Consider the following 13,337-nt stretch of genomic DNA (forward strand, 5'->3'; position numbering starts at 1 on the left):
CAGTCATAGGTCACTAGGACCAGATAGTATTCACCCAAGAGTCCGGGGGGGGGGGGGGGGGGGGAGAAACCAAGTGTGAAATCGCAGAACTTTTAACTGTAGTTTGTAACCTGTCCTTTAAATCAACTCCCGTACCAACTAACTGGAGGATAGCTAATTTTTTAAAAGGGTGACTACAGGTGATCCTGACAGTTACAGGCCAGTAAGTCTAACTTCAGGATCAGGCAAACTGGTTGAAAATATACTAAAGAACGTAAATTGTCAGATGAACGTAATTTGTTGGGGAAAGAGTCAACATGGTTTTTGCAAAAGGAAATCATGCCTCAACAATTTACTAGAATTCTTTGAGGGGAATCAACAAGCAAGTGCACAAGTGGGATCCAGTAGATATAATGTACTTAAATTCCCAGAAAGACTTTGAAAAGATCGCTCAAAGGCTCTCAAAGTAAGCTGTCATGAGATTAGAGGGAAGGCCCGCTCATGGATTGGTAACTGGTTAAAAGATAGGAAACTAGGGATAGGACTAAATGGTCAGTTTTCATAATAAAAAGGGGTAACTTGTGGTATCCTGCAGCAGTCCATAGTAGGATTAATCCTATTGAACATATTCATAAGTGACCTGGGAAAAGGGGTAAACAGTGAGGTATCAAAATCTGCATATGATACAAAACTGCTCAAGACAGTTAAATCCAAAGCAGACTGTCAAGAGCTTCAAAAGGCTCTCACAAAACTAGGTATCGAGGCAACATAATGGAAGATGAAATTCAATGCTGATAAATGCAAAGTAATGAATATGGAAAAACAGTCCCGCTTACACGTATAAAATGATGGGGACTAAACTTGGTGTCACTGTGGATAGTTTTCTGAAAAGATCCAGTCAATGTGCAGCAGCAATCAAAAAAGCAAACAGAATGCTGGGACTCTTAAGAAAGGAACAGAAAATATCTTATGGGGTCTATATAAATCCATCATTTGCTCACATCTTCAGTATTACGTGCAGATGAGGTCTCCTTTTTTTTTTCCTGGAGAAGTGTTGGCACTGGAAAAGGTTCAGAAAATGGCAACAAAATGATTAGGGATATGGAATGGTTGCCACATGAGGAGAGTAAGAAGACTGGGACTTTTTAGCTTGGAATAGAGAGGACTAAGGGGGGCGATGTGATAGAGGTCTACAAGCTCATGGCTAGTGTGGAGAAAGGCAATGAAGAGTTATTTACTCTCTCATAAGGAGGGGTCACCAAATCAAATTAATAGGTGGCAGGTTCAAAACAAACAAAAAGCATTTCTTCACACAGCCAGCTAGCCTGTGGAGTTCCCTGCCGGAGTATGTTGTGAAGGCCAAGGCTATAACAGGATTCAAAAAGAGTTAGATAAATTCATAGGTTAGGTCCATCAATGGCTATTAGCCAGGATGGGCAGAGATAGAATGGATCACTTGATGATTGTCTGTTTTGTTCATTCCCTCTGAGGCACCTGGCACTGGCCACCGTCAGAAGACCAAATACTGGGGTAGATGGACTTTTGGTCTGACCCAGCATGGCCTTTCTTATGAGTTACAATTCAGTTACTCACGTGCATAAGAACACACCAGGGCAATTGCACAGCCTTGCCTGGGGACTCAGCAATGCCCATCAGATGTGTCTGGATTGCATTCTCGAAGCACATAAAACTGAGTTCTAAAAGACTACAGGGGCCTCACATTTTGCTTTTCTTCTGCCCCCACCTGAACTGCAAACAAAGACACTAAGAAGAGGACTAAAGACTCCAACAAAACAGAATGACAGGTTTAAGGAAAAACGTGTATTAAGGACTACAATAGCCAGTGGTGAGAGAAAAACTGCTTATTCAAATAGTTAATCTTAAAAGGTTGAAAGTTTAGGCTGTGTGCTTACATTTTCTTTTCTTTTAGTAACCACGCTGACTTTTTGCCTATCAATTATCATTCAAAAACATTTCTAGTCAATACATTTGTTTCACTGCTTATCTTTACTGATGAGTTTGCCTGACATGTCTGGCAAATTGCTTAGGTTTACAAAGGCAGGTCTATATCCAATGAACCAATTAGCTTTACCATAAACACAAATATTTCTGTTTTGAGCTGTAGATTTTTTTCCCCAGTAGATGACTTCTGAGATGCCTATAGGGCATGAGCTCCATACTTAAGACTACCATGTGAAGAAAAGGGTTCTTGGGTCAGGATGGAGCAAAGGAGATGATTTCAGGGCAGACTCTCTGAATGGGAGGAGGCATGTGATGGCCAGCAGGGGCTTAGCTCAGATTCTCGTTTCCATTACTGTGATCCTCAATGGTCTAAGAGCTAGGTGAGTTCCTTCAGTCTCATGCTAGGGAGTTAAGGCCAGGAGTGAAAATACTGCTAAAATAGCGTTTTCATAGAACAATCCTGCCATGTGAAGAAGGCTGGACACAACCCTTTCCAGAGGCTGCTGAAGCTACTCCAAATGTTAAAATTTGGTACGCACCTGGCCAAAGCCCGCTTCTTTGTCTCCTTTGCTCGCACTTTCTTCATGAGATCTTCCAGCTTGCCTGAGGCTTCAGTTTGGACCCCCAGATCTTCATCCTCTGCTGTATTAATGATATCCCTGTAGAACAAGGAGATATCAAATCCACCAGGCTTCTTCAGGTGCAACAAGTCAAGGAAGATACCTGGGGGCAAAGCAGAAGAATGGGAAGGATATCACAGATTGATTTCTATTTATATTGGAATGTTCATACAATGCCCAGATATTCCTTTAAATGGAAAAAAAAGTTAAAATGGACAATCATCCAAGAACAAAGAAGTGTTCTTTTATTATGTTTCTTTTGGTTCCTGTAAGAAAGTAATGAGAACTGGCTTGGTAGTTCTTTGCACATAGTCAAGCAATACAGCAGAGGGGCCATGCCCCTGTGATCAGCGTTCAAAGCAGCATTGACAGGTTCCAGAAGAAATTAAATCCTCTGTCCTAGTCCACAGGGAGAGGGAGAGTAAGAGGAAGTGAAAGATTGAGAATCTGCCACAAAACTCTTTTGCCAAGTATAAGGGATAATGGCCTGACTACCCTTAGGCTCTAGCATACCAACTCAATTCTGAAAGAACTGTCTGGTTTAGCCACTTGCTACAACTACTGCAATACACTCCTGTTTGGCTTCCAAACATATTGCTTTCCCTTCAATTCATATAAAATATGGCTGTGACCAAAAAGACAATTTATGCAATATGCATAAAAAACATTACTGAAATAAGTTATAAAGTTTCTCTGGCATCCGTTGTATAAAATTCAAAGGTGATGTGTTATTATTGGCTTAGATAGGTTTTATTACTATTATTATTGGTCTTATTTTGGTAACTGGTCTGGAGAGATGGGAGAAGGAAAGAGAAGATGTGTGAACTCAGTTTGTTGTGAATGTGCCAGGCAAGAATGGACTTTAGAGACCAAGTGTCAAGTGATTTACCTAGGGAATTTTTAGGGGAAGGTGAATGCAAATTTTCACTTCTATTTTTTTGACGCTACGGCTTGAGGAGGAAACCACTGTCTACTGATTATCTCTTTCCAGAATCTCAAGTTCAAAGGCCCAAGCTATAGAAAGGAAAGACTCCACTGTTCATAGGTATGTTAGTTCTGAGCTAAGGGTATGTCTACAGTACCACCAAGTTTTGTCAAAAAAAAAAAAAATCCAACTCCCTTTTGTTGACAAGACAATGAGAGTCTATACTGCGACTTTTGATGGGGAAAAATGCCCAGTTTTGGCAACAAAAAATTTCCACTCTATAGGAGAATTTTTGACACAACTTGCTTCCGACACTATTCCACAATGCCTGCTTGATCTCTCTGCTCAGTGTTTTGATCTCTGCTGCCCTGCAGACATGCACCTCTTCCCTTTCCAAGCTCCTGGAAAGGATCTGATAGCTGACTGTGCTGCTCCATCTGGAGAACAAAAAGCAAATCATTGGACTGCTCCTGTTCTGCCCTGCTACGAAAATAGCTAGGAAAACAGCAGCAGGCAGACTGCTGCTGCAGGAAGCAGGTGACAGGCTGCTGTGCTGCTTTGACATTCCTCAGCACAGAAAGCTCACAGAGCTACCCATGATGCTGCTCCTACCAGCTAAGGAGGCTGTGGAAGAACTCAGAGGGAATCCTAAGATGCAATCAGCCTTCACACAAGACTGCACCATGGGATACATACATTGCTCACACTGTAGACGATGGTGTCCCCAGCATGGACATGATCTGTCAAGAGAGGAAGCAAGTGTGAACACCCTCTGGTGATTTGTGTTTCAGAGGCTTTTGGGTGACAACACTAAGTTTTAATCAACAAACCTTGGTAGTGTACACCTACCCTGTCTGCTATGGACCTGTAACCACAGAAAAAAATCCTTGGCAAACTTGAAAAACTGATTCCTATCAGAGTGCTAGCTGGAGTTGGAGGGAGAGAGGTGAGCTCATGTAAGCTTATTAGAATGCATGTAGATGTTTGGTTTTTAAATATTTTTCACCTTAAGAATAAATTTGTTTGCATAGAAAAAGCAGTGTGGTAACTTGTGACTGCTGGCAATTACAGCTGTTTATAGCCTCCAGTGAGAAAGCAAAGCACAGACACCAGCCTGTTTAGGCCCTCTGACTTGCTGAGGGTATACAGGAAACCTCCACCTTACAACGGCCTGAGCTGCGACCCCCTGCACTTATGACCATTTCTGTAAGTGCGGAAGGGGCCGAAACCCCCCGATGTACGTCCTCGGCCCGCATGTATGATGGTGCACGGAACCTATCATAAATGCAGGTTCGAGTTATGATGTCCCTGACTTGCAATGCTTCACCAGGAACCGATCGCGTTGCAGGTTGGGGGCCACATGTATCAGTATAGTCAGGGAACTATAGTCTGGGGGGAGGAGGGGGGGGGAGAAGACAGAAGGAAAGAGATGTGGGTCTTCACCTGAGAGAGGCAATGGCTGAGGAACTAGATGCTGTTGTTGAACCATGGAGTGGGAAACAGATGCAGCTGCCCTGCAACGTGACAAAAGGCACTAAAGCAGTCGTCTCCAACCTTTTTACACCCAAGATCATTTTTTAAATGTCAGAGCAAGTCAAGATCTACCCCATCTCTTCCCCAAAACCCCACCCCTTCCTTGAGGCCCCATCCTCTCCATCATTTGCTGTCTCTAGCCCTTACTCACTCTCACTGGGTTAAGACAGGAGGTGCAGGCTCTGGGGTGGGAATGAGAGATTTGGGTGTGGAAAGGGGTGTGAGGTACAAGCTCCGGGAGGGAATCTGGGTGCAGGAGGAGGTGGAGAAAGGGATGCTGGCTCAGGGAGGGGGCTCCAGGATGGAGAGTGTTGGGGACAGGTGGTGGATTGAGGTGCTGAGCAAGCTGCGGGCTTGTGGATGTGAGGGTGCAGGAGTTTGGGTTGGAATGTATAAGGGGCTCAGGGCACAGGTTTGAGGTGTGGGGATGGTGCAGAGTGTTGTGGCAGAAGACTAGGAATGTGGGGGGTGCAGGAGTTTGGGGATATGAGGGGCAGGGGGTTCAGGTGTATGATGGGCTCACAGATGGGGGGGGGTTTCCTGTGGAAGGTGCAGGAATTATGTGGCTGCAGCCAGATGGGGGCTTAAAATATTTTTAAATAAAATATTACGTCCAACACAAAATGTTTCCGCATTGTCTTTATTTACGGGAGGGGTAGGGAACCTGTTCTGGGACAGGAGCTACTGCCCACAGAAAAATCAGTTGGGTATCACAAGTGAAATGCAAAAAAGCCACTCACCCACCACACCACCCCTCTAAAAACCCCGAAACCTCACTCATGTGGCCCCAACTGAGACACCTCCCTCCCCTGGCACTCCAGACCCATGGGGCGGTGCAGGCGGGGGGGGGGGGGGAGAGAGGGGGGGAGGAAGGAGAGGAGAAGAGAGAGGCTAGGTAGGACTGAGGCTCAAGACCTCAGGCCAGATTAATTATTCTGGGGTTCCAGGGTTAGTGGATTTTTTGTGCTCCTCTACACTCTGAAGTGAGGCCAAAAATGAGGGGTCCAGTGTGCAGGACAGAGCTGCCAGTGAGTGCGATAGGGATGGGGGTGCAGAATCTGAGTGGAAAGTAGGGTACAGGAACAAGCTGAGAGTAGGTGTCTGGCCTGGAGGAAGGGGGCAGGAGCAAGGTGCTGGTGAACATCTGGCCGGGGGCAAAGGGAAGGGAGCAGGGTGCTGGTGGGCATCTGGCCAGGAATGAGTGGGCAGGAGCATGGTGCTGGTGGGGGGTCTGGTCAGGAGAGAGGGGGCAGGGGCAACTCAGCCGGTACCTGGGGGTCTCCAGGGATGAGGATCCCTAGGGCAGGATCTGTGGGCAGTGCTGGACAAAGCGCGCATGTGGCTCCTTTAAAAAAAATCCAGTCCTTCGGATCCTGCACCGCCATCTTAACCCCTCCCTCCCGCCTTCCCAGAGCACAGGGAAGGAAGGACGGAAGGACAAGAAAGTACACATGCTGTTGTGGGCAGGGGAGGAGTGCATGCTTTCTTATCTTCCCTTCCTTCCTGTAGCATTGGGGGGGGGGGGGGGGGGAGAAGGAGAAGATGGGGGTGAATTTCTGAGGGCCAGATCCAGCTTTTCAGGAAGCCCAGATCTGGCATGGAGCTACAGTACACCCCCCCCCCCCCCCCCCCAACGCCACAGGAAGCTAGAGCTAGCTCTAATTTTGTGGGAGGCAGGAGGCTGTAGCACCAGCACAGGGTCCTTGTTAGGGGTGAAGGGGAGAAAGCAGGTGCTGGGAACACCTCCTCACGATCAACTGGACTGTCAGTCGCAATCTACTGGTTGGTGACCATGGCACTAAAGTAGTCCTCATTGCCTATCAATTGATCATGTCACTCCATTCCCAGAATTGGGGAAAACAAGCAAGCAAATATGAGGAGGGTTTCATTTCAATGGCTCATTCAATCCCTGACTACAAGCCAAGACAAACAAAAGAGACTTAATTACTGCATATCAATCTCAAAAAACAGGACTGAAAGCCTCTAATTTAGAAAGAGGTTTTTTATGTTTTGATTCAAATGTTTTGAAGAACTGTCTCCAGAAATGTAGCAGACAAAACCAGGTGTACTCCTAGCAATGCCTCAAGGGCAATCACATCATTCACCTTCCTCCAGGATTGTAGAGTCACGTGGCATCTGCAGCAGGGAAGCATCATTTTTACACTTCATTAAGCTGAATTTCTTAAAAAGAAAATTCTAACCTGTGTCTCTGAGGTCAGCAGCTTTGGTCCTGGCCAGTTTGGCTTTAGTGTTGTCATGTCCATGAGGGTTGTCTTCATTGGTGAACAGCATGATTCTCTTGTGGCTCATCTTGAGCCGGACATCACTGAAGAGATTACAGCAGGCCCACAGTGCTTCGCCCAGTGAGTAGTCAGCATTATGGCCAAATGACTCACGGAAGAGTGCTTTTCCCTGGTCTCCCTTGTACTTATCCAACTCTAGTACTCGTTTGGCACCTAGATGGAAAGACAGTAAGGGCATTTTATAAGAGCTGAAACTGCCGACCATTTTCCCAGCCAGAAAAAACACATAGCACCTCGTGGGATGAGGTTTACCAGGAAGGTTGACAAATGCCTTTGATGTCGACCACTGAGCGTCCAGACTACAGCGCTGAGCGGCCAAACAGCTGATCGGCACAGCACGACAGCCATTTTAATTTAAATGAAGTGGCGATTATTTAAATCACGGCTTCATTTGGGTATGTCTAGTAAACTAATCTACATGGCTCTGGTGACAGAGCCATGTAGCCTAGACATACCCTCACTCTTACCTACACTTCTGTCACATTAACCTTACTGCTGCTGTTAGTTCCCACTAAGGATGCAAGAATTGAACTGGTTAATCAATAAGCTTGATGTTTATCACTTTCTGTTAGTGGTTAAACTCCATCCAGAATCTCAGCTGCCCTCTGCCATTTAAGCATTCCTGAACAGCCAGGGTTCCTCTCAGTTGCTGACTCCATAGCTGGAGTCCCTCCTTGCAGCCAAGCCATCGGTGCTGCATTCTCATGCTACACCAGCAGCTGGGACACCAGGCATTTCTGTATGCTGAAGCAACAATCGAGTCCTCCCCATCACACCCTTAGTTTCCTGGATAAGTGTTTAACTGTGTAACTGACAGAATTTTAATCTGTTACATACTTACTGTTTTCACACATTATTTACATTTTGGTTCTCAACCAGAGTTACATAATAATGAAGTTGGCAGCAAAGTAAGTCAGACACAGAAACCTTACATATCTACTGCAAACAATGGTATGGCAGCACATACACAGTACATCCCAGCAGTACAGCAGATGCCTGACTAGCTTTCAAGAGTCTGAATGGGACCTTCTTGAAAGCCTGTAAGGCACTTGCTGCACTGCTAAAAATTCCTATGTATGTGCCAGAAATGCACTTCAATAAAAGGGGACAATGGCTCAAATACAGGGCTTAATGTTTGGAAGTACAGAAAAATATGGAGAAGAGAGGCAGGACCGACCCCCCTCCCCCCCACACAAACGAAATAAACACTGATAGCGTGTGTTCTTTAACCTGTCAATAGGAAAATTCTAAGCAGGGAAGTTGCTATACCTATCAAAATCTCAGGACAGAAAGACAAACTAAAACAATGCACTGCTCTCTCCAAAGGGGACAGAGAATGATAGAAATATTGTGCACATTTCTCCACTTCCTCTTAAGTCTTCTATTCCTATTATCTCTTACCTGGATTGTCCAGCTCCTGAAGAACATACACATGTTTGAAATCCACAGAATTCTTGTGTTTCTCAGTGCCATAAAACACAACACTCAAGAGGTCTCGATCACTACTAATGATCTTGCTGGTATACACATTCCGGATGCACTTGAAAGAAAACAGCAGAATCAGGAAGAAAGGAGAAAGTTATCTGAAGAAATGGTGATAGTGTTCTACTATTGGCAATAGGGATGTGAATGGTTAACTGTTACCCGAGAGCAGCCCCTCACCTGCAATCCCTAGTTGGAATCAGCAGTTCATACTAGGGATGTTAAATATCAGTTAATTGAAAAGTTGAGTAACCTCATGCATTCTTGTCGGTTAGCTGACTATTCTATAGTATCCAGGGGGTAGGGCCAGCAGCCAGTGTGCTCTGGCTCCACTCCTAAGGAGCCCCCTGCCACTCCATGCAGCTGCCTCTGTATCTGCATCTGGACCAGCAGCCCTCTGATAAAAAAGTAGCAGTACAGCATGGCAGCAGCCCATCCGGGGGTGGGGTGGGGTGTCTGAGCTCCCGGACCTGGCACAAGATGCAACTGAGTTGGGCTGCCTGTCCATCCAGCTCCTAATACATTTTAAAATGCAGAGGTAGGTTCTGGACCCAGCAGAAGCCAGGACTGAACTAGTCTGTTGGCCAGCCTGCTACAAAAATTTACTGGCAGCGGGGGGAAAAGGGGGAAAAATGCGTGTAGTCTATATCATTAACCTATAAGCTTTTGCTTATCGGTTAATCAACAACACTATTACATCCCTAGTTCATAATGGTAATGCCACAGTCTGCCACAATGTTTTGAGCCACAATTCATAATAAACTAATAATAACATAATAAATGGGATATTTATGACTACATTTGAATACTAAGTATTTTTAATTATAATTCATTTTCTGCGGAGGAGAGAAACATTTCCTAGAGATGCTACTCTATAAATTCATTCCTCATTTTGTAAACACAACCATCACCAAAACATTGGGGTTTGACTTCGGAATGTAATAGTTTAACCAATAAGCATCAGCATATCGGATCTGACTGTGGTTAAATTCTTCTGCTCTCCCAGCCCCGCTCCGGATTAAGGCTTATACTGCAGAGCCCACAGTGCAGCCAGCTTCCCAGAAATAGGGCCAGCATCCGGGTGGCAGTGCACACTGGGAGCCAGCTTGTTAGCTGGCTCCCAGCATGCACCAGGTCCACTCCCAGGGAGTGGGGCCGGTGCCAGTTTACACTATAAGCTGGCTCCTGGGGAGCCAGCTGCGCGGCAGGCTCTGCAGTATAAGCCTGATCACCTATACTGCAGAGCCTGCAACATAGGTAACTACTAGAATGTATAATGGTTACACAGTTTCTTTTTTAAAACCTTTTTTACATCTCTAGTGTGACAACATATGAGACCTTTCCCACTCACAACCACTACTGTTGCTACAGAATGATTTCTGATTTTCACACCATAAAAAATGGTGTTCTGAAGTCATGGTGATGAGGAATATATAAATAGATAAAGCAGACAACTAACTACACTAGCTATATTATAATGGATAAGAAAGCTGCATATATGCAACTCAAAGCACCTTGAGATATTACAGTCTACGAGATACGTTATTATTAATCTATAACACATGATCTTACCTGGATTGTCATATCAAAAGGAGTGCACTCATCATCATCATCATAATATTCAAACATGGCCTTGGAAGCATCAACTAAAAAAATCAGGCTGTCTCGACCTGAATATTTATATTCCCCTGAAGAAGAAAAAAGTATAGTTTTATGATTGGCTGTATCTTTCCCAACCCCCACTTAATGTAAGCACCCATGCTATTTGTGCTCTGTAATATCAGCAAATGTGAGGAGTGGCATAAGTAGCCAAAATTCATCCACAAGAGAGTATTAACAACATGGGATTTTGTAAGAACAAAAAGGAAACAAGCTAAAGAGATCTTCAGAATTGTGCCTGAAGTAGAGGACTCCATTGCTGAGAGGAAGAAAGCAGGATCACATTCTTTAACTTTTTAGTTAAAGGTTAAAATCTTACCACCCGTTTCAACTTCTTCATGATATTCTTCCTCATCCTCATCCTCCTCATTTTTGTAGTAAGACATCCATTCTGACATGGCTGCAGTCTGCTTTAAAAAAAAAAAAAAAAAACACCACCACATGAGGCAGGTGTTTGTATTGACCTTGGGTAGGAGGACCCTCCAAATTACTGGTCAGTGAGTCAGGCACTAATTAAGAGTTACTACAGTCTGGTCCACACTTAATTAAGACTGACCTAGCTACAACTGCTGAGTGTGGTAGTTATGGAGATCTACCCTCCCCCTCGCATCCCCAGTGTAGATATAGCTAAGGTTTGGCACACACTAGGGATGCTAAAATCCATTTTAATGTGTAACCACTGAAAATTTCAGCAGTTACATGCAGGGCAGCAGACTGCTTGGGAGCCACTGAGTGCATGGAACTGGCTTTTAAACCAGCTTCCCCACCCACACAGGCTCCCACCTCCCCTGCCACCTCTGTTGAAGGATTGTCATTTTCCCCAAGAGCTGGTATGTGCACCTGTATCTAACTATGAAGGCTAACCAATGAACCCATGCTCATTGGTTAATCACATACATACTTACATTTTCACCTCCCTAGTGCACGCTACAGGGTTAGGTGGCTTATGTCAACCGAACTTCTGTAAGTGTCCACATCCAATGTTGCTCCCATCAATGCAAAGCACCTGGCTTAATAACTTCTCCACAAGATGCATAGCACTTAGGTCAGCAGTGAGCAATCTAGGCTAATGAGGGGGCACTAGCAGCCCTCCATCTCAGTGGGTCATAAGATTGTCATAATCAAGACCATCTCATGGGATAGGGTAGTTTTGCTAATTGTGCTTGCCTACCTAGAATTTGTGGGGTGTACCAATTGAACTGTAGCAGCAGTTTGGATACAGAAGGGCTATGTCTACACTGGCGCGCTCTTGCACAAAAGCGGCCGCTCTTATGCAAAAACTTGCTGCCTGTCTACACTGGCCGTGTGTTCTTGCGCAAGCAAACTGACGTTCTAACGTATGAAATCAGGGCTTCTGACACTCCCGCTCAGGAATAAGCCCTTTGTGCAACTGTTCTTGTGCAAGAGGCCAGTTTAGACAGGCAACATGACTGTCTTGCGCAAGAAAGCCCTATGGTTAAAATGGCCATCAGAGCTTTCTTGCGCAAGAGAGCCTCTACACTGACATGTATGCTCTTGGGCAAAAGCACATGCCAGTGTAGACGCTCTCTTCTGGAAGAGTTTTTGCACAAAAGAGTTCTTGCACAAGAAACTGCCAGTGTAGACATACAGGAGTCCATGGCTCCCACAGTCACGGTGCACAATCAGTATACACCTGACTACACATGGCCTTACAATATCACTTTAGTAATATTGAGGGGGAAAAAAACTATCCAGACAGAAAATAGCAGAACGTGCAACCCTAAGCATGGGCAACAGTAAACAAAATATCTCTTTGGCTGCAGGTAGACTCCTAATGGGATGCAGAAGATCAGCAGGCGGCAGGTTACCCACCACTGGCTGAGGTCCATTTAGGGTACATGCAGTGTCACCACAGACATGGCTCTCAGCCGGGTAATGACCCAGGCGCTGAAGTCAGTGGAAACGCAGCGCGGGCATCAACCCCCACAGCAATTATTGCAGTGGATGCACCCTGCACTCACTTAGATCGGATTTGACTTTGGAAGCGCCCATTACAGCAGCGAAGCCACCAGCGGGACGCCGCGACAGCCTGGCGGAGCAGGAAGCGGCTGCGCCCGCCACGCGCGGGTGCAGAATCCGGGAGGGAGGGGGAAGCTCAACCACGTGCCGTTCACCAGCGCGGGGAGGGCGCGCGACGCAGCGCGAGCTGGCGGGATAACGGTCGGGCTGCACCGGCCGCGCGCCAGCGGAAGCGAACGAGACACGCCCACTCGCTCGCTGGGTTCGAACCAGCTCGCGACCCGCCCTCTGGCCCCGGGCTGCAGGCGGCGGCCCGGCCTGCCCTTGCCGGAGGAGATCGGACAACTTGCAGCGGCACTAGGGGGCGGGGCGAGAGGCGGCGGTAACACCCGCTCCCGCCCGCAGAGGGAAACCAGGACCCAGCGGCGCGAGGGCGGGCCCGGCCCGGCCCCGCAACCCCCTGAGCGAATGGATCGGTAGAGAAGGAGGAGGGGCGCCAATGGCTCCTACAACGAATCGGCTCCGCAGCGTGAACAAGCGCCTCGCCATTACCTCAGCCTGCCGCACCGCTCCGAACCCGGATCCCCGCCCGTCGGCTAGTATCAGGACCCCACCCCCGGAAACAATCCCACCCAATCCTGCGAAAGGAGGTGGCGCCCGAGGGAAACCACGCCCCCATGCGGTTGCCTGAGAGGAAGCCACGCCCGAAACATTCTATTCCCCCCGCCCCCCCAGCACCGGCAGCTCAGCTCTGGGTTACAGCCCCGCCCACTCACCGCCCAGAAAAAGCTCCCCTCACAGAGCCAATAACGGGCCCGCCCTTAACTCCGCCCCCCTTTCCTTTTGCACCGCCTGATGAAGTAACACCTCCCCGTAGCAAAAGCCCCGCCTCCT

At 46.8% G+C, this 13,337-nt stretch overlaps 1 protein-coding gene across 4 annotated transcripts in view; it reads right to left on the minus strand.

The window, feature by feature from the left end:
- XRCC6 (X-ray repair cross complementing 6) overlaps positions 1-13,337 on the minus strand; it is a 68,623-nt gene that overhangs the window by 25,583 nt on the left and 29,703 nt on the right. The window contains exons 1-6 of one of the 4 annotated variants that reach the window (XM_075936021.1): positions 12,996-13,136; positions 10,783-10,873; positions 10,377-10,492; positions 8,724-8,862; positions 7,221-7,475; positions 2,481-2,664 (exon numbers count right to left, since the gene is read on the minus strand). In XM_075936021.1, the coding sequence (XP_075792136.1) occupies positions 2,481-2,664; positions 7,221-7,475; positions 8,724-8,862; positions 10,377-10,492; positions 10,783-10,861 (773 nt within the window). In that variant the 5' untranslated portion in view covers positions 10,862-10,873; positions 12,996-13,136. Of the gene's footprint in view, positions 1-2,480; positions 2,665-7,220; positions 7,476-8,723; positions 8,863-10,376; positions 10,493-10,782; positions 10,874-12,445; positions 13,137-13,337 lie in introns of those variants that run through there. The other 3 variants (XM_075936026.1, XM_075936030.1, XM_075936037.1) reach the window with 3 other exon arrangements.

This window comes from Pelodiscus sinensis, chromosome 1, assembly GCF_049634645.1.
Source record: "Pelodiscus sinensis isolate JC-2024 chromosome 1, ASM4963464v1, whole genome shotgun sequence".
NCBI classification, from domain to species: domain Eukaryota; kingdom Metazoa; phylum Chordata; order Testudines; family Trionychidae; genus Pelodiscus; species Pelodiscus sinensis.